Raw genomic sequence first — 19,739 nt, 5'->3', positions numbered from 1 at the left:
TCCTCCCAGCCTCCCATTTCCAACCCCCTCCTCCCACCCTTCTCCCCCTGCCCCCACTCCTCTCCCCCTCCCTCTCCAGTCCAAAGAGCAGTCAGGGTTCCCGGCCCTGTGGTAAGTCCTAGGTCCACCCCCTCCATCAATATCTAGGAAGGTGAACATCCAAACTGGCTAGGCTCCCACAAAGCCAGCACATTAAGTAGGATCAAAACCCAGTGCCATTGTCCTTGGCGTCTCATCAGCCCTCATTGTTAGCCATTTTCAGAGAGTCCAGTTTTATCCCATGCTTTTTCAGTCACAGGCCAGGTGGCCTTGGTGAGCTCCCAGTAGATCAGCGCCACTGTCTCAGTGGGTGGGTGCACCCCTGGTGGTCCTGACTTCTTTGCTCATGTTCTCCCTCATTCTGCTCCTCATTGGGACCTTGAGAGCTCAGTCCAGTGCTCCAGTGTGGGTCTCTGTCTCTATCTCCATCCATCACCAGATGAAGGTTCTATGATGATATGCAAGATATTCGTCATTATTGCTCTAGGATAGGGTCATTTCAGGTTCCCTATCCTCAGCTGCCCAAGGAACTAACTGGGAACCTCAGCTTGGGCACCTGGGAGCCCCTCTAGGGTCAAGTCTCTTGCCCACCCTAAAGTGGCTCCCTTAACTAAGAATTGTGGTTCCGTGCTCCCCTATCCAACCTTCCTTTATCCCAATCCTCCTGTTTCCCCAAGTGCCCCCCCTTCCCTTCTACCTTTTCTCTCCCCATCTCCCCTTACCCCCATCCCACCCCACCCCCAAGATACCAATTTCCTCCCCGGCAATTTTGTCTACTTCCCTTAGCCAAGAGGATAACTATATGTTTTTCCTTGGGTTCACCTTCTTACTTAGCTTCTTTAGGTTCACCTATTGTAGACTCCGTGACCCTTATTTATGGCAAGAAACCAATTATGAGTGAGGACATCCCATGTTCATCTTTTTGGGTCTGGGATACCTCACTCAGAATAGTGTTTTCTTTTTCCATCCATTTGCACCCAAAATTCGAAAAGTCATTGTTTTTTACCGCAGCGGAGTACTCTAGTGTGTATATATTCCATACCTTCTTCATCCATTCTTCCATTGAAGAGCATCTAGGTTGTTTCCAGGTTCTGGCTATTACAAATAATACTGCTATGAACATAGTTGAACAAATGCTTTTGTCATATGATAGAGCATCTCTTGGGTATATTCCCAAGAGTGGTACTGCTGGGTCGAGGGGTAGGTTGATCCCGAATTTCCTGAGAAACCGAAACACTAACTTCCACAGTGGTTGCACAAGATTGCGTTCCCACCAGCAATGGATGAGGATACCCCTTCCTCCACAGCCTCTCCAGCAAAGGCTATCCTTGGTGTTTTTGATTTTAGCCATTCTGACAGGTGTAAGATGATATCTCAAAGTTGTTTTGATTTGCATTTCCCTGATTGCTAAGGAAGTTGACCTAGACCTTAAGTGTCCTTTGGCCATTTGAACTTCTTCTGTTGAGAATTCTCTGTTCAGTGCCCCATTTTTTAATTGGGTTAATTAGCATTTTAAAGTCTAGTTTCTTGAGTTCTCTATATATTTTGGAGATCAGACCTTTGTCTGTTGCGGGGTTGGTGAAGATCTTCTCCCAGTCAGTAGGTTGCCTTTGTGTCTTAGTGACAGTGTCCTTTGCTTTACAGAAGCTTCTCAGTTTAAGTAGGTCCCATTTATTCAATGTTGCCCTTAATGTCTGTGCTTCTGGGGTTATACACAGGAAGCGATCTCCTGTGCCCATCTGTTGTAGGGTATTTCCCACTTTCTCTTCTATCAGGTTCAGTGTGTTCGGGCTGATATTGAGGTCTTTAATCCATTTGGACTTGAGTTTTGTGCACGGTGATCGATATGGGACTATTTTCATTCTTCTACATGTTGACATCCAGTTGTGCCAGCACCATTTGTTGAAGATGCTTTCTTTCTTCCATTGTATACTTTTAGCTCCTTTATCGAAAATGAGGTGTTCATAGGTTTGTGGGTTAAAATCCGGGTCTTCTATACGATTCCATTGGTCGACTTCTCTGTTTTTATGCCAGTACCACAATGTTTTCATTACTGTAGCTCTGTAATAGAGTTTGAAGTCAGGGATGGTAATGCCTCCAGAAGATCCTTTATTGTATAGGATTGTTTTGGCTATCCTGGGTTTTTTGTTTTTCCATATAAAGTTGATTATTGTCCTCACCAGATCTGTGAAGAATTTTGATGGGATCTTGATGGGGATTGCATTGAATCTATAAATTGCCTTTGGTAGAATTGCCATTTTTACTATGTTGATCCTCCCAATCCAAGAGCAAGGGAGGTCCATCCATTTTCTGGTATCCTCTTCAATTTCTTTCTTCAATGCCTTAAAGTTCTTGTCAAATAGATCTTTCACTTCCTTGGTTAGATTTACCCCAAGATATTTTATGCTGTTTGTGGCTATCGTGAATGGTGAAGCTTCTCTGATTTCCCTCTCTGCTACCATATCCTTTGTGTATAAGAGGGCGACTGATTTTTTGGAGTTGATCTTGTGTCCTGCCATATTACTAAAGGTGTTTATCAGCTGTAAAAGTTCTTTGGTGGAGTTTTGGGGGTCGCTTATATACACTATCATATCATCTGCAAATAACGAAAGTTTCACTTCTTCCTGTCCAATTCAAATCCCCTTGATCCCTTTATGTTGTCTTATTGCTATTGCTAGAACTTCAAGCACTATATTGAAAAGGTATGGCGAGAGTGGACAGCCTTGTCATGTTCCTGAGTTAAGCGGGATGGCTTTGAGTTTCTCTCCATTTAATTTGATGTTAGCTGTCGGCTTGCTGTATATAGCTTTTATTATATTTAGGTATGACCCTTGTATCCCTAATCTCTCCAAGACTTTTAACATAAATGGATGTTGAATTTTGTCAAATGCTTTTTCAGCATCTAATGAAATGATCATATGGTTTTTTTCTTTCAGTTTATTTATATGCTGGATTACATTGATAGATTTTCGTATGTTGAACCAGCCCTGCATCTCAGGAATGAAGCCTACTTGATCATAATGCATAATTTTTCGGATGTGTTCTTGGATTCGGTTTGCCAGTATTTTGTTGAGGATTTTTGCGTCGATATTCATGAGTGAGATTGGCCTGTAATTCTCTTTCCTGGTTGAGTCTTTGTGTGGTTATGGTATCAGAGTAACTGTAGCTTCATAAAAGGAATTTGGTAATGACCCTTAAAGGGGGATATGATATAGATATGAATAATTTACATTAGTATAGATTTTGCTTTATTGATAGAGATCTAAGGTCAATTTTGTTATATGTATAAGTGTTTCTGATTTTGATTAAGGTATTGTGATTGTGTAGTTCATTTAAATATGTACTGTATAATTAAGAAATATAGGTTGTTAATGGATAATCATCGATAATAGTAAAGCTTGTAGTCATGTTAGTTAGATTTTGTAGATATATAGAGATATATTTTAGTTAGACATTCTTCTTGACTTTCAAAGATTACAGAATAGGACATTTAATGTTTTAATAACTGAGTACTTTTCATGACAATGAGACACTCTGCTCCTGGCAGCACCAATCTACTTCAAGAGGAAGATGGGCATCGAAGAGGCACCTTATGGAGTTTGATAGCCATTTGGTCAAGAAACTGCTCTTACCTGGACTATTGCATAAACTGGACACAGAGAACCCACAGAGAGAGGACTACTGAACTTGCCTAAGGTGAGATGATCTTTCGGGCTTCCTGATTCATGAAAGTGTCTGCGAGACATTCTGCAGGACACAACAGATAGTGACTGAACTGACTTTGAATTTTCCTGCTTTATCTAAATGTCTGCTGGATAGCATGGGCCTGAAGGCTGAAGATGGATGCCCCAACGGTACAGAGAAACTTTGGGTGACTGTCCAGGCAGCAAGCTGTCTCTGTCATTTCTAGAGTTTTAAAAGTTGCTTTTTTCTTGTTTTCTTAGGTAATATTGTATCTTTCTGGAGTCTTTGATGGAGTTAAGAATAGTTAGTTATAGTTTTCCTTAGTTATGATAAAGATTATTGTAACTTTTACTTGATAACTGTTTTGTTATATGTAATTTTGCTATGTTAAAGTTAAAGCCTTTTTTTTTGTTTAAACCGAAAAAGGGGCAATGATGGAGGAAGGTCATTGGCTAATAAAGGAACTGCCTTGGCCCATTTTATTGGTTAGAGGATAGGTGGGAGGAGTAAACAGAACAGAACGCTGGGAGGAAGAGGAAGTGAGCTCAGTCTCGACAGCTCTCCTCTCGGGAGCAGACGCCTGAGAGAGATGCCATGCCCTGCTCCCGGGATGAAGCTCCGACCCAGGATGGACATAGGCTAGAATCTTCCTGGTAAGCGCACCTTGGGGTGCCATACACAGATGATTAGAAATGGGCTAAATTAATATGTGAGAATTAGCCTAGAAGAGAATGGGCCAAGCAGTGTTTAAATGAATACAGTTTGTGTGTTGTTATTTCGGGCATAAGCTAGCCGTGCGGGAGGCTGGGGTGCTGGGGACGCAGCCCCGCCGCCCTTATTACTACAGAAAGCTTGGCTGGATATAGTAGTCTGGGCTTGCATCCATGATCTCTTAGTTTTTGCAGTACATCTATCCAGGACCTTCTGGCTTTCATGGTTTCCATAGAGAAGTCAGGTGTAAGTCTGATAGGTTTACCTTTATAAGTAACTTGGCCTTTTTCCTTTGCGGCTCTTAATATTCTTTCTTTATTCTGTATATTTTGTGTTTTGATTATTATATGGCGAGGGGATGTTTTTTTTTTTTTTTTTGATCCAGCCTATTTGGTGTTCTGTATGCTTCTTGAACCTTCATAGGTACATCTTTCTTCAGGTTGGGAAAGTTTTCTTCTATAATTTTATTAAGTATATTTTCTGGACTGTTGAGCTGCACTTCTTCTCCTTCTTCTACTCCAATTATTCTTAGGTTTGGTCTTTTTATTGTGTCCCAGATTTCCTGAATGTTTTGTGATGAGAGTTTGTTGGACTTGCTGTTTTCTTTGATCAGTGCGTTTATTTTCTCTATGTTATCCTCAGAATCTGAGATTCTTTCTTCTATCTCTTGTATTCTGCTGGTTATGCTTGTTTCTGTAGTCTCTATTCGTTTACCTAGATTTTCCATGTCCGGCCGGCCCTCTGTTCGTGTTTTCTTCTTTGCCTCCATTTCAGTTTTCAAGTCATGAACTGTTTCCATTATCTGCTTGATTGTTTTTCTTTGGTTTCCTAGGGTATCATTCACTGATTTACTCAATTCCTCAAACTTTCTGTTATACTTCTCATCCATTTCTATAAGGGCATTTTTTATATGCTTTTTAAGGGTGTCAATCACTTTCATGAAGTCAGTTTTTTCTACTTCTTCTTGATTAAGGTGTTCATGTCCTCCTGTTGTGAGGTCGCTGGCTTCTGGTGGTTTCATGTTGTTTTTCAGATTGTTGGAGGAATTCTTGCATTGGCGTCTGCCCATCTCTTCCTCCCTATACTCCCCTATGGATCTTCTTTTACAGGATCAGGTCTTCTTGCCCACTGATGTACCTTCCCAGTGATGTTTCTCCTGGTGTCCAGATCGGATCTCCGTGCTGCTTGGTTAGCTCACAAACAAAGGGCCCACCCTGCTTGCTGCAGGCAGGCTATGGAGACAAAGGAGCTACCACCCTCCCCTTTGCCCTCTGCTTCGGGTTCGGTCCCAGCACCCAAGCAGGCTGAGCTGGGAGGTGCTATGCCACCAAAGAAGGGAGGGAGGGATGGAGACAGGGAGTGGGGGGATCTGGATGTAAGCCAGATGGGATAGGAAGAGAGAGGAGGTATCGGACAGTATAGCCCCTGTAGGATGACCAGGAAGTGTAGGCGGGCTGAGGTATGTCTGAGTTCCCTGTTCCCGGCTGCCGCAGCACTCATTCACCACAATGATGTTTTACTCGGTGCCCAGATGGAAGCTCCGTGCTGCTTGGTTAGCTTGCAAACAAAGGGCCCACCCTGCTTGCTGCAGGCAGGCTATGGAGACATAGGAGCTCCCTCACTGTTTTTCTTGAGCATCCCATTCCCTCATGTTCTCCTCCTCCCTTCTCTTCTCTGCTTCACCTCCCTTTCCTAATTTTTTCAGGAGGTCTTGTCTGTTTTCCCTTCACAGGAGGATCCATGTAAGTCTCTCAAAGGGTTCTCCTTGTTAGCTAGCTTCTCTGGTATTCAGGACTATAGGCCGATTGCCCTTTGCTTTATGTCTGATATCCGCTTATAAGTGAGTACCTGCCATGCTTGTCTATCTGGATCTGGATTGGCTTACTCAGGATGGTTTTTCCTAGTTCCATCCTTTTGTATGCAAATTTCAAGATGTCATTGTTTTTAACCACTGAGTAGTACTACATTGTATAAATGTACCACATTTTCTTTGCCATTCTTCAGTTGAGGGGAATTTAGGCTGTTTCCAGGTTCTGGCTATTATGAATAATGCTCTATGAACATGGTAGAGCAAATGTCCTTGTGGTATGAGTGAGCATCCAAGAATGATATTGCGGGGTCCTGAGGTAGGTTGATTCTCAATTTTCTGAGAAACTGCCACACTGATTTCCAAAGTGACTGTAAAAGTTTGAACTCCAATCAGCAATAGAGGAGTGTTCTCTTTATTCTTCATTCTCTTCAGCCTAAGTTATCTTTGTTGTTTTTGATCTTATCCATTCTGACCAGTGTAAGATAGTATCTCAGATTTGTTCTGATTTGCATTTCCCTGATGGCTAAGGATGTTGAACATTTTCTTAAGTGTCATTCAGTCACTTGCAATTTTGTTGAGAATTCTATGTTTATATCTGTACCCTATTTTATTATATTTTTTAAAAAAAATAAATACCAATTCAATTTCCCACTTCTTCCCCTCCTCCCATTCCCTCCACACACCCTCCTGTTGCAACCGCCTCGGCCAGCAAGAATGACGCAACACCGGAGCTCTTCTTGCAAGCAGTTTATTCAGGACCTTGTTAGCAATGATCTCTCTCTCTCTCTCTCTCTCTCTCTCTCTCTCTCTCTCTGGGCAAACCTCTCCCAGCCCTTAAGTAGGCCTGGGCTACCAACCCTGGATAGCCACGTGGGCACCGTCCATTGATCCACGCATAGGCAAGCAGCTTACGATCATCGGCTGATGATCACAAGAGTCTGGCCTTAGCCAAATAAGGAGTTGTTTATCAGAGAGCACTCACTTTCAGGATCGTGGAGGGTGGAAGCCAATGCCATCTTTAAGGTGTGGCTCCACGCAGCTCTCTACACCCTCCCACCCTACCCACCTCTAATCCTAAGAGAGGGTAAGGCACTTTGCTTTGTGGAAAGTCCAAGGCCCTTCCTACTAAATCTAGGCTGAGCAAGGTATACATCCAAAGAGAATAGGATCACAAAAAGCCAGTACCTACAGCAGAGATAAATCCCAATGCCACTGCCAGTGGCCCCTCAGTCTGTCCCGCCATATAACTGTCAGACACATTCAAAGGGACTAGTCTGGTCCTATGCTTGTTCTTCCCAGTCCAGCTGAAGTTTGTGAGCACCCATTAGCTCAGTGGATGAACCCTTCATGGTCTTGACCTCATCACTCAATTCTCCTTCCTTCTACTCTTCAACTCGACTTTGGGAGCTCAGTCCAGAGCTCTGATGTGGGTCTCTGCCTCTGTTTCCATCTGTTGTTGAGCAAAGGTTCTATAGTGATGTTTAAGATAATCATCAGTCAGACTACAGGGCAAGGCCAGTTCGGGCACCCTCTCTTCTATTGCTTAGGGTCTTAGGGGGGTCATCTTTGTGGATTTCTGGGAATTTTTCTAGAGCCAGGTTTCTTGCTAACCCCATAATGGCTCCCTCAATCAAGATATCTTTTTCCTTGTCCTTCCTCCATCTCAACTATCCCATTCCCTCAAGTTCTTCATAGACCTGGAGAGATGACTCAGAGGTTAAGAGCACTGGCTGCTCTTCCAGAGATCCTGTGTTCAATTCCCAGCAACCACATGATGGCTCACTACCATCCATAACGAGATCTGGTTCCCTCTTCTTATCTACAGGCATACGTGCAGGCAGAGCTATATACATAATAAATAAATAAATCTTTGTCTACAACCATACCACCCTGAATGTGCCCAATCTCATCTGTACATATTTTTAATTGGATTAATTGGTAATTTGATGTCTAGTTTCTTGTGTTCCTTATATGTTTTGGAGATCAGTCCTCTGTCTAATCTGGGGTTGGTGGAGATCTTTTCCTATTTCTTAGGTTGCTGTTTTGTCTTAGGGGCTGTTTCTTTGGCCTTATGGAGGCTACTATGCTACTGGTGTTACATTTAGGAAGTGGTTTCCTATGCTTATGCATTCAAGGCTACTTCCCACTTTCTCTTCAATGAGGTTCGTTGTGGCTAGATTTATGTTGAGGACTTTGATATATTTGGACTTAAGTTTTATGCATGGTAATAGATATGGATCTATTTGCATTCTTCTACATGTTGATATCCAGTTATGTCAGCACCATTTGTTGAATATGCTTTCCTTTTTCTATTGTATAATTTAGCTTCTTTGTCAAAAATTGGGTGTTCATAGGTCTGTGGATTAGTATCAGGGTTTTTGACTCAATTTCATTGGTTCACCTGACTGTTTTTATGCCAATGTCAAGCTGTTTTCGTTACTGTTGCTCTATAATAGTGCTTGATGCCAGGGTTATACCTCTGAGAATTCCTTGATTGTAGAGGATTCTTTTAGCTATTTTGGGTTTGGGGGGGGGGGTTCCACATGAAGTTGAGAATTGTTCTTTTGAGTTCTTTGAAGAATTCTGTTGAGATTTTGATGGGGATGGCATTGAATCTGTAGATTGCTTTTGGTGGGATTGCCAATTTTGCTATGTTGATCCTATCTATCTAAAAACATGGGAGATTTTTCCATTTTCTGATATCTTCTTCAATTTCTTTCTTCAAAGACTTAAAGTTCTTAAGATACAGGCCTTTCACTTCTTTTGTAAGTGTTACCCTAGGATGTTTTATGTTATTTGTGGCTATAATAAATGGTGATGTTTCTCTGATTTCTTTCTCATCCCCTTATCATTTGTATATAGGAGGGATACTAATTTTTTTGAGTTGATCTTGTATCCTGCCACATTACTGAAGGTGTTTATCAGCTGTTGGAGTTCCCTCATAGAATTTTGGGGGTCAACATTTTGATCTCTTTTTGGTCTCTTATTACTCTAGCTAGAACTTCAAGTACTATGATGAATAGATATGAAGAGAGTGGACACACATGTCTTGCTTCTGATTTTAGTGCAATCACTTTGAGTTTCTCTCCATTTAATTTGATGTTAGTTGTCTGTTTGCTATATATTACTTTTATTATGTTTATATATGTACCTTGTATCCCTGATCCCTCTAAAACCTTTATCATGAAGAGGTACTGGATTTTGTCAAATGTTTTTTCAGCATCTAATGAGATAATATGGTTTTTCTCTTTCAGTTTATTTATTTGTTGGATTACATTGACAGATTTTTATATGTTGAAATTTGCCTTCATCTCTGGGATGAAATCAACTTGATCATAATAGACAACTTTTTTGATGTGCTCTTGGATTTGGTTTCACAGTATTTTTATTGATTTTTATTAAGCTCTACATTTTTCTCTGTTCCCCTCTCTGCCTCTCCCTTTCCCCCTTCAGCCCTCCCCCAAGGTCCCAATGCTCCCAATTTACTCAAGAGATCTTGTCTTTTTCTACTTTTTACTTCTCATGTAGATTAGATCTATGTAAGTCTCTCTTAGTGTCCTCGTTGTTGTCTAAGTTCTCTGAGAACTGTTTTGTAGGCTGTTTTTATTTGCTTTATGTTTAAAAAACGCCTATGAATTGGTACTTGCGATAATTGTCTTTCTGTGTCTGGGTATTTTTAATCAATGTTCATGAGGCAAATTGGTCTGTAATTCTCTTTCTTAGTTGCATCTTTGTGTGGGTTGTGTACCAGAGTAACTGTCACATTGTAAAAAGAGTCTGTCAGTCTCTCTTCTCTTTCTATTGTGTGGAATAATTTGAGAAGTATTGGTATTAGCTTTTTAAAATTCTATTATAATTCTGCTCAAAAACCATCTGGTCCTGTGCTTTTTTGATTGGGAGACTTTTGATGACTACTTCTATTTCCTTGGGAGATTAGAGGTCTATTTAAATTATTAATCTCTTCTTGATTTAATTTTGGCATGTAGCATCTATTCAGAAAATTGTCCAATTCTTAAAATTTTCCAATTTTGTGGAGTACAGATGTTTGAAGTATGACCTTATGATTCTCTGGATTTCCTCTATGTCTGTTGTTATGTCTCCCTTCTCATTTCTGATTTTGTTAATTTCAATGTTCTCTTTCTCCCATTTAATTAGTTTGGATAAGGGTTTGTCTATTCTGTTAATTTTCTCAAAAAAAACCAGCATTTTGTCTTATTGATTCTTTGTATTGCTTGTTTTGTTTCTACCATATTGATTTTAACCCTTATCTTGATTATTTCCTTTCATCTCCCCCTCCAGAGTTAGTTTGCTTCTTTTTGTTCTATAGCTTTCAAATGGGCTGTTAAGTCACTTGTGTGAGATTTCTCCAGGTTCTTTATGTGGGCACTTAGTACTATAAACATTTCTCTTAACACTGCTTTCAAATTGTCCCACATGTTTGGGTATATTGTACATTCATTTCCTTTGAATTCTATGAAGTCTTTCATTTCTTTCTTTATTTCTTACTTGACCCAGGTGTAATTCAGTTGAATACTGTTCGATTTCCATGAGTTTTTAGGATTTCTGAGATTCAAGTTTTTGTTGAATTCTAGCTTTAAGTCATGGTGATCTGACAAGATACTTGAGGTTATTTCAATGTTTTTTTAATCTGTTGAGATTTTCTTTGTGAGCAAGTATGTGAACTATTTATAGAAGTTTTCCTGAGGTGCTGAAAAGAAGGTATATTCTTTTGTGTTTGGGTGAAATATTCTATATATGCCTATTAAGTCCATTTGAGTCATGACATCTGTTATTTCTCTTATTTCTCTGTTTAGTTTCTGTCTGGCAGACATGTCTACTGGTGAGAGTTGGTTATTGATGTCTTCTGCTATTAGTGTGTGTTGTTTGATGTACAATTTAAGCTTTAGTAATCTTTGTTTTACATATCTGGGTATTCTTGTATTTGGGGCATAGATGTTCAGAATTGAGGCATTGTCTTGGTGGATTTTTCCTATGATGAATATGAAGTGTCCTTCTCCATTTCCTTTGATTGACTTTTGGTTGAAGACTATTTTGTGAGATATTAGGAGAGCTATACCTGCTTGTTTCTTAGGTCAGTTTGATTGTAAATCTTTTCCCTACCCTTTACTCTGAGGTAATGCTTGTCCTTGAGGTTGAGGTGTATTTCTAGTATGCAGCAGAAGGACAGATCCTGTTCTGTATCCATTCCATTAACCTGTGGCTTTTTATAGGTGAATATTAATTACCACTGTTTGTTTATTCCTGTTACTTTTTGGTGGTTGTGTTTGTGTGTTTCCTTTCTTTGGGGTTTGCTAGTGTGTGGTGTAAGGTTACTGGTTGCCTGTGTTTTTTTGGGTACAGCTAACTTCCTTCGGTTGAAGTTTTCCTTTTTCTAGTACTTTCTGTAACACTGAATTTGTGGATAGATAATATTTAAATTTGGTTTTGTCATGGAATATTTTGTTTTCTCCATTTATGGTGATTGAGAGCTTTGCTGGGTATAGTAGTCTGGGCTTGCATCCATGGTCTCTTAGTGTTTGCAGCATATCTGACCAAGACTTTCTGGCTTTCATAGTTTCCATTAAAAAATCTAATGTAATTCTGATGGGTCTGCTTTTATGTATTACTTGGCTTTTTTCCTTTGCAGCTCTCAATATTCTTTCTTTATTCTGTATGTTTAGTGTTTTTATTATTATATGGTGAGGGAACTTTCTTTTCTGATCCAGTCTATTTCGTGCTCTGTAAGCTTCTTGTACATTTATATGAATATTCTTTTTTAGGTTTGGAAAGTCTTCTTCTATGATTTTGTTGAATATATTTCCTATGCCTTTGAGCTGGAGTACTTCTCCTTCTATTTGTATTATTCTTGGGTTTGGTCTTTTTATGGTATCTCAGATTTCCTGTATGTTTTGTGTTAAGGAGTTTTGGATCTAATTTTTTCTTCAAGTGATGAATCTATTTCCTCTATTGTATCTTAAACTTCTAAGATTCTCTCTTCCATCTCTTGTAATCTGTTGGTTATGCTTGCATCTGTAGTTCTAGTTCATCCTCCCAGATTTTTTATTTCCAGAATTCCTTCAGTTTATGTTTTCTTTATTGCCTCTATTTCAGTTCAAGTATTGAACTGTTTGAATTGCTTGCTTTACCTGTTTGATTGTTTTTTTTTCCTTGTGTTTCCTTAAGAGATTTATTTATTTCTTCCAATTTTTTGTCTGTCTTTTCCTCCATTTCTTTAATGGAATTTTTCATTTCCTCTTTAAGGATCTCTATCATGCTAATAAAGTTATATTGAAGGTCATTTTATTCTGCTTCTTCTGGGTTAGGATGTTCAGGTCTTCCTGTTGTAGGACCACTAGGTTCTGGTGGTGCCATATTGGTCTTTATGTGGTCGGATGTGTTCTCATACTGCTGTCTACCCATCTCTTCCTCCAGTCATTGTAGGTGGGGCCTGTGCTTCAGGAGGTCCCTCTTCTTCCAATTGGTGAAGGTGAGTCCTGTGTCTTAGGTAGCTTCTCCTCCTCTGGGTGCAGGTGGGTTTGTGCCTCTAGTAGATGCTGATAAGGCTCTGGAGTTCCTCTCTAAGGTAGTCTGAGCAAAGCCTTGGGTGGTTAGAGATGTGGTGGAGGATGGTAGTGTGTGTGTGGAGGCTGCTTGGGGTCCCTGAGACTTCATGGGTGGAAGTGGGAGAATGGGATGTTTCTTCCTGGCCAAAGGCCTAGAAACTGAGGTCTCCAAATGGGAACACAGATGCTTACCTCTCCAAGGGCATATGATGGTTTTCTTTGCTGTGCACTTTTAGATTTATGAGACTCTACTTATCAATTATTGGCGTTAATTTCTGGGAGAATGGAGTCATATCTGAAAAAATGTTTTCTATATCTATATCTTGCCTGAACTGTCCATGTTTTCTTCTAATAGATTCAGAGTTTCGGTTTCACATTGAAGTTTTTGGTTCATTTGAAATTTGCACAAATAATAGATATGGGTCTAACTTCATTCTTTTTCATGTGGCTATACCATTTTCTCAGCACCATGTATTAAAGATGCTATATTTTTTCCTGTGTGTCTTATCAGCTTTGTCAAAGATCTACATTAATTCTTATGCCCTATAGGTTGCTTCTCATCTCTCATGATATTTTTTGACATTAATTATAGGAATTAATCATTTGCTATTATTTCAAAACATTGAACTAATCCACATTCTTTGCTACCTCGAGATTTTTCCCTTTCACACACAATATCACTACCCATAATGCACTGGTCCTTTCATATGGGTATTAGTAGTCTCTGGTTAGTCTGCATCTATCAACCTGTACATTGTTGAACATTTTAGAAAGAATGCTGTAAGCTCCACACTAAACCAAGAATACCATTGTCTGATGATCAGCCCTCCTAATCTTCACTGTGCTTGTTTTACATACTCATGTCTTGTTTCTGCAGTGCTCAAAATATCCCATTCCCAGGGGAATTCATGTATATCTCTCTTAGAGTCCTCCTTGTTACCAAGTTTCTCTGGACTTGTGGAGTATAGGTGGGTTAACCTGTGCTTTGTGTCTAATATCCACTTATGAAGAAGTGTATACCGAGTTTGTCCATCTGGGTCTGGGTTACCTCACTCAGAATGTTTTTCTTTTCTAGTTCCATCCATTTGCCTGTAAATTTCAAGACATCTTTGTTTTTTACCACTGAGTAATTAATTTTCCATTGTGCAAATGTACCACATTTTCTTTATTCATCCTTTGGTTTAGGGCATCTAGGTTTTTTCTAGGTTCTGGTTACTATGAATAATGCTGCTATGAACAAGGCTGAGCAAATGTTCTTGTTGTATGAGTGTGCATCCTCTGAGTAAATTCCCAAAGAGTGGTATTGTTGGATCTTGAGGTAGATTGATTACAAATTTTCTGAGAAACCACCATACTGATTTCCAAAGCAGCTGTACAAGTTTGTAGCCCCACCAGCAATGAATGAAGCTGTGAAGTTGAAGCCTGGATTGCATTGGAGACCCCAAAATGTTAGAGACACCAGAGTTGTGGAATATGGGTCCAAGAGAGCAGCTAAAATGGAGTGGAACCAGCCCAAGAGGAAGAAGTGTGTTGCAGTTATACCTAAACAGAATTGGAGATCTGAAGAGTGTTTTGACATCAGACATAAAGATGCATCATACATGGAGTTTGCGCAACCAGTTTTCAGTCAAGAGGACTTTTGACTCTATAATAATATTCTCTCTCTTTCTCGCTCTCTCTTCCCCCTCTTTGTGTCTTCCCCACCACTGCTTTTCACCTCCCCTTCTCCCTCTATGTCCGTAAAGTTCAAGCACAATAACTTCAAATCTCTCTTGAGACAAGTTATTGAACGTGTATGGTGCAGGACAATGATCTGTATTCTGTCAATTATATTTTAAATAAATGCTGATTTATTTAAATCAGGAAGTATAGGCTGGACAACTTGACAGGAAGTAGAGGCAGGTCAATGAGAACATGAGAATTCTAAGAAGGAAGTCCTAGTCATGACCCAGCCACAGAAGAAGTAAGATGTGACTGCCTCACTGAATAAGGTACCGAGCCACAAGGCTAGCATAGACAAGAATATTAGGCTAATATAAGTTATAAGAGTTAATAAGAAGAGACCTCCGCCATCATGGGTCACATGCACGTTCCCAGGAAGGGCCTGTCCCAGTCGGCGCTGCCCTACTGCCTCAGCGTCCCCACGTGGCTGAAGCTGACATCTGACGATGTGAAGGAACAGATTTACAAACTGGCCAAGAAAGGCCTCACTCCCTCCCAGATAGGTGTGATCTTGAGGGACTCGCACGGTGTGGCCCAGGTCCATTTTGTGACTGGTAATAAAATCTTGAGAATCCTTAAATCCAAAGGCCTTGCCCCTGATCTCCCTGAGGATCTCTACCATTTGATTAAGAAGGCAGTCGCTGTCCGAAAGCATCTTGAGAGGAACAGAAAGGATAAGGATGCTAAATTCCGCCTGATTCTGATAGAGAGCAGAATTCACTGGCTGGCTCGTTACTATAAGACCAAGTGGGTCCTCCCACCCAACTGGAAATATGAGTCATCCACAGCCTCTGCTTTAATGGCATAAATTCCCTTGTATACACGAGCAATAAAATCACTTTGAATAAAAAAAAAGAATTAATAAGAAGCCTGAGCTAATGGGACAATCGGTTTATAACTAATGTAGACCTCTGTGTGATTTTTTTGGGACTTAATGATTGTGGGAACCTGGCAGGACAGAAACCCCTACAACATGTGTACAAATATGAGTAGTGCTTATATGTGTTGTGTGTGATTGTATTTTCTGTTTATGGGTAAAACTACTAGAACCCTAAACATCTTCCTTCATCTGTGCTTACTCTATTCTAATTGATTTTCCATTCATCAGCCATACCCATGAACATATAGAAGTTATTTTCTTCCTAAAAAAACTCAAAAGATCTATATCATTTACTATGTCTAAGAATTGTTGAAATGGTCATCACAGTGGTCCATATTAGTTGTCAGATAGACAGGATCTTGTATCGGCGTAAATGAAGGCAGGAAGAAATTATAAGAATATTTTCAGCTTTAATTAGGGAAAATCTCACAGAACACGTGGTTCCAGTGGAGAACAGGAAAGCAGAAGGGAAGGCGGGGAGCACACCCGCAATCTTTATAAGTAAAAAATATCCTCGGGGGACCCCACCCTACAAGCAAGGTGATTGGCTGGGTCTCCCCTACAGGATCTAGAATCACCTTTGAGGTAAACTTCAAGGAATGTCTGTGAGGAGGTTCTAGATAGTGTTAATTCAATCAGGAAGACGTAATCTATATCTGAGACACAGACTACACTAAGATAACTATAGGAATTTAGTATATATTAATGCATAGTATACTGATTGTTATATATTCATGGCTTGTTTCCTCACAAAATTAGATGTTTCACTTAGGTGGACAAAATATCTTTCCCTGGACTCTAATTTCCACATACTTCTAAGACATTAGTAAACTTAAATAAATAAAGAGTCTCGATGAATGAAAAAAGTTAACTAAGGAGAAAAGACACTTTTTCTTTCTGAAATAATTGATTCTTCTGGTTGTGGATATGATACACAGCATGTAAATAGTCTCTACAGGCTAAGGAAAGGTCATGGTTACAGGCATTACCCATCCTTTAAGATCCACTCCTTGAGAAGGCAAATGGTCAGCTTTGTAAAAATATATACTTTGAGGACACTCTGTTTTTGACATATTGTACTTAGGAAGCTCCTTCCATTCTAAACATGGAAGCCTCCACCTCTGGACTGCCATGCTGGGTTGTATTATGCTAACCTTCTTTTAAAATGAGAGTTAGAATAAATGCTTTTATGCTCATTGTTTTTTTCTAAAGTTTGGAGACTCATACAAAGGTAAAGGTTATGAAATGCTTGGGTACCTCAGTACCTGAGGGATAGCACAGCAAGAAGTCTCTTGAGTTTCAGGTTTTCACTTACTGGAGAGAATGTGGAGCTTCCACTAGAAGGCACACAGACAGGCACCGACAAGAAGCTGCAAGCATGAGCTTCCTAATGAAGTCACAGCCAACTAATGAAGCCTTGACCCAACAGAAGCTCTTCGAGCAAATGCTTGCCATAATGCACACAATACAACAGAAGAAGTGACATCCTCCTGCTATCTCAGGTTCAGGGACCCAATGGGGTGAATAACTGATTCACCTCTACCTTTCTCAGGAAGCTGTGTTTTGCATTTTGCATTCTTCTGCTACACTGTCATTGTTCTGTTTTGTTCCTAGTTTAGTTTGACTTGGTCTATGTGTTTGTGTGTGTACTTGTGCATGAGCATGTGTGTGTGTAGGAAGGAATGTAGAGCACAAGTAGCTGTTAGAGGACACCTTTCCATGAATCTATTTCCTTCCAACTTGTTTTGAAGCACAGTTTCTTCATTTCTGTCCCACAGTGTATTCCAGGTTAGCTAGCATCAAGAATCCAGAGATTCTTTTAATTTTTTTTTTAGATAACCTAATTTTTAACTGAATCTTTGGAAATTTCTCATCTTATACCCCAAGCCTTCCCCAGGTCTTCCATTTCTGCCCTCCTCTAATAAAAACTAGAAAAGGAAAAGAAAGAAAATGAAAATAGTCTCACCAACCCCTCTGGCCAATAACCTGCTCCTCTATCAACTGTAGCCATATGCGCACTTACCAATCCACTCCTCTGACTTCCCCACCTCTCCACCACAAAATTCATCATAGTAGTTTGAAAATTGAAGTGCATCATGAAACATACCCTTTTGCTCAAACCTTTACTAGCAAATGTTCATTGCAATAAGTCATTGGTCTGGTTCAAGGCCTCTGGCTTCTGCTACACCATCAACACTGGACCCTCACCAAGACCTCTCTCAGATATCCTGCTGTTGCTCTGAGTTATGGAGATCCTGTGGCTCTGGATCTAGAGGGCCAGCTTCTCCATGCCCTTTCATGCTCTCCAACAGTTTGTAGATAGAGTAGATGCTGGAGTGAGTCAACTCAAAGCCGTGGATCTGGGCCTGGGTGGTAGTTGAGTTGATCAGTCCTCCAGCTCTACTGTGCCCATGCCACCAGAGCCAGCTCACACACAAGCCAGATGATGGGCAGGGCCAACTCTCCTGGTCCACATTTCCATGTTATATAATAATAGGGTGTTATATAATTATAGAGCTTTTTAAATGACAAAAGTAAGAGATGGAGAAGACATTTTTGTTGTTAGAGATGAAGGAGAGAATTGGGAAGAGAGGGACATGTCAGTAGTGATAATTGACAGCATGAACCATTCTCATGGTGGTGGACATGTTTTCTGTCTTGACTGTACCTCAATTCTCTGTCACAGTGCCGGTTGTGACATTGTCTTTAGGTGTGGAGAAACACAGCAATGTGTACATAGGGTCACAATGATATTATCTCCTACTGTTGCCTGTGAATTTCTCACCAGTTAAAATTTAAAATTAAATTTAAAAATAGATGATAACATTTAGAGATGTATTAAAAAAATTGTTTCCAGAAAATTTTCATCTTTGAGCTAAAAGTATTTCCACTTCACTGTACCCTTGTTTGCTCCTGACATTCCCAATACCATTAGACAGATGTTTATCAGTCCATAAAGTTTCCATCTAAAAAGTGGATGCACACAAAGCTTAGTTGATAGGTGCTAGTAGATAACAATCATTTATGAGCATGATTCTTAGCAATTCTGATGGGGTTTCAGTGGAATTTTAACAAGCAAGTCAGATACTCAAGGGGTCATTTCCCATTAGGCAACATTTCTCATCAAATGCAGCCTTGCTTCACACAGACAGTTCAGTGTTGTTTGTTCATGAGGAACAGACACTGACAGGTAATAACTTTCCTTTTCTGTTAATCCAGGGATGTTTGTTCTTCGTTTTTTTATAATAGAAATTATAAAGACTTTTTTACAGATATTAATGAATTAGTTTCATATTTGCTCATTTCTGTGATCAACACATGGTATTATGTATAAAATATTATGCAAATTAAGGAAATGATGAGGTGCCATGTTTCAAAATAAAGCAGCAGTGAGTATTGTATAGTGCATATCACTTACCTAGGGTTTCATAAAGTGTCAGTGACAAAACCAAATCCTTATCCCTGCCTTGTGTGGCTAAAGCAGTGGGGACATTTCTGTACAGTGTGTTTCATCTGTCCTGCACAAGAAGAGCAATACAATGGAGCTCTGACTTATGAAAGGAGACTCTTAATAGCTCTTGATGCTGCTCAGTAAAAACGCATATACTGTTGTAAAGAAGTAGTAATACACACATATACGACATGGCTATAGACAGTGGACTCTTTAGTAGAGGAAGGGGACTAATGTGAAGAAGAAAAAGAATAACATGGAGAGGAGAATTAAGGTGAGCATCGTCAAAATAGATAAGATTCTTGAAAAAAACTGCCAAGAAAGCTATTGTTTTGTGCAGTGGAAACAAAGTAATTATTTTTAATCAAACTGAAAATGTTCTGGTGTCTGAGCAAACAGTCTTAAAAGGCCATTGTTTGTGTGTGTGTGTCATGTGTGTCTATGTGTGTGTGTGCCTGCGTGGATGTGTCTTTGTCTGTGTGTATGTACCTGTGTGTCTGTACCTACATGTCTTGTGTGTGTAAGAGAGTGTTTATGTGCTTGAGTGAACACATGCATATATTGACATTTAATTCTTGAAAAAAATGAGTTTTTCCATTCCAGTTGTTCTTTATTCTTCATAAGAATATAAACTAACAACATGAGACACAAAGGATTTGTTACAAAAAATAGAAGTTCTAATTTTTACTATCCATGCATCAATTATCCTATATTAGTATTTATGCAAAATAATACATGAAAATATTTCTTCTGAAATTTATACATAGCATCTGTATTTCTGTCATTTAGTTTATATAGCCGCTATGAAAACACTAGGTTGCAATGCTGTATTCGAGTCTAATAGCTGTCCATTTTTCTCTCAATGGCAATATCCTAACA

General features: G+C 39.7%; 1 protein-coding gene across 1 annotated transcript; it reads left to right on the top strand.

The window, feature by feature from the left end:
- Window positions 1-14,881: 14,881 nt before the first annotated feature.
- On the top strand, window positions 14,882-15,337 carry LOC121457930 (40S ribosomal protein S13-like). Its single transcript, XM_041667006.1, has one exon. The coding sequence runs from the start codon at window positions 14,882-14,884 to the stop codon at window positions 15,335-15,337; it is 456 nt and encodes a 151-aa protein (XP_041522940.1).
- The last annotated feature ends 4,402 nt before the right edge of the window (window positions 15,338-19,739 follow it).

This window comes from Microtus oregoni, unplaced genomic scaffold (assembly GCF_018167655.1).
Source record: "Microtus oregoni isolate MIOR12 unplaced genomic scaffold, Mior012 000016F_ref0000370, whole genome shotgun sequence".
NCBI classification, from domain to species: domain Eukaryota; kingdom Metazoa; phylum Chordata; class Mammalia; order Rodentia; family Cricetidae; genus Microtus; species Microtus oregoni.
Note: the sequence above shows the minus strand (reverse complement) of the source record. Positions and strands in the feature narration are given on the sequence as shown.

Coding starts and splice junctions, on each gene's coding strand:
- LOC121457930 (XM_041667006.1), top strand. CDS start 14,882: ATGGGTCACATGCACGTTCCCAGGAAGGGCCTGTCCCAGTCGGCGCTG.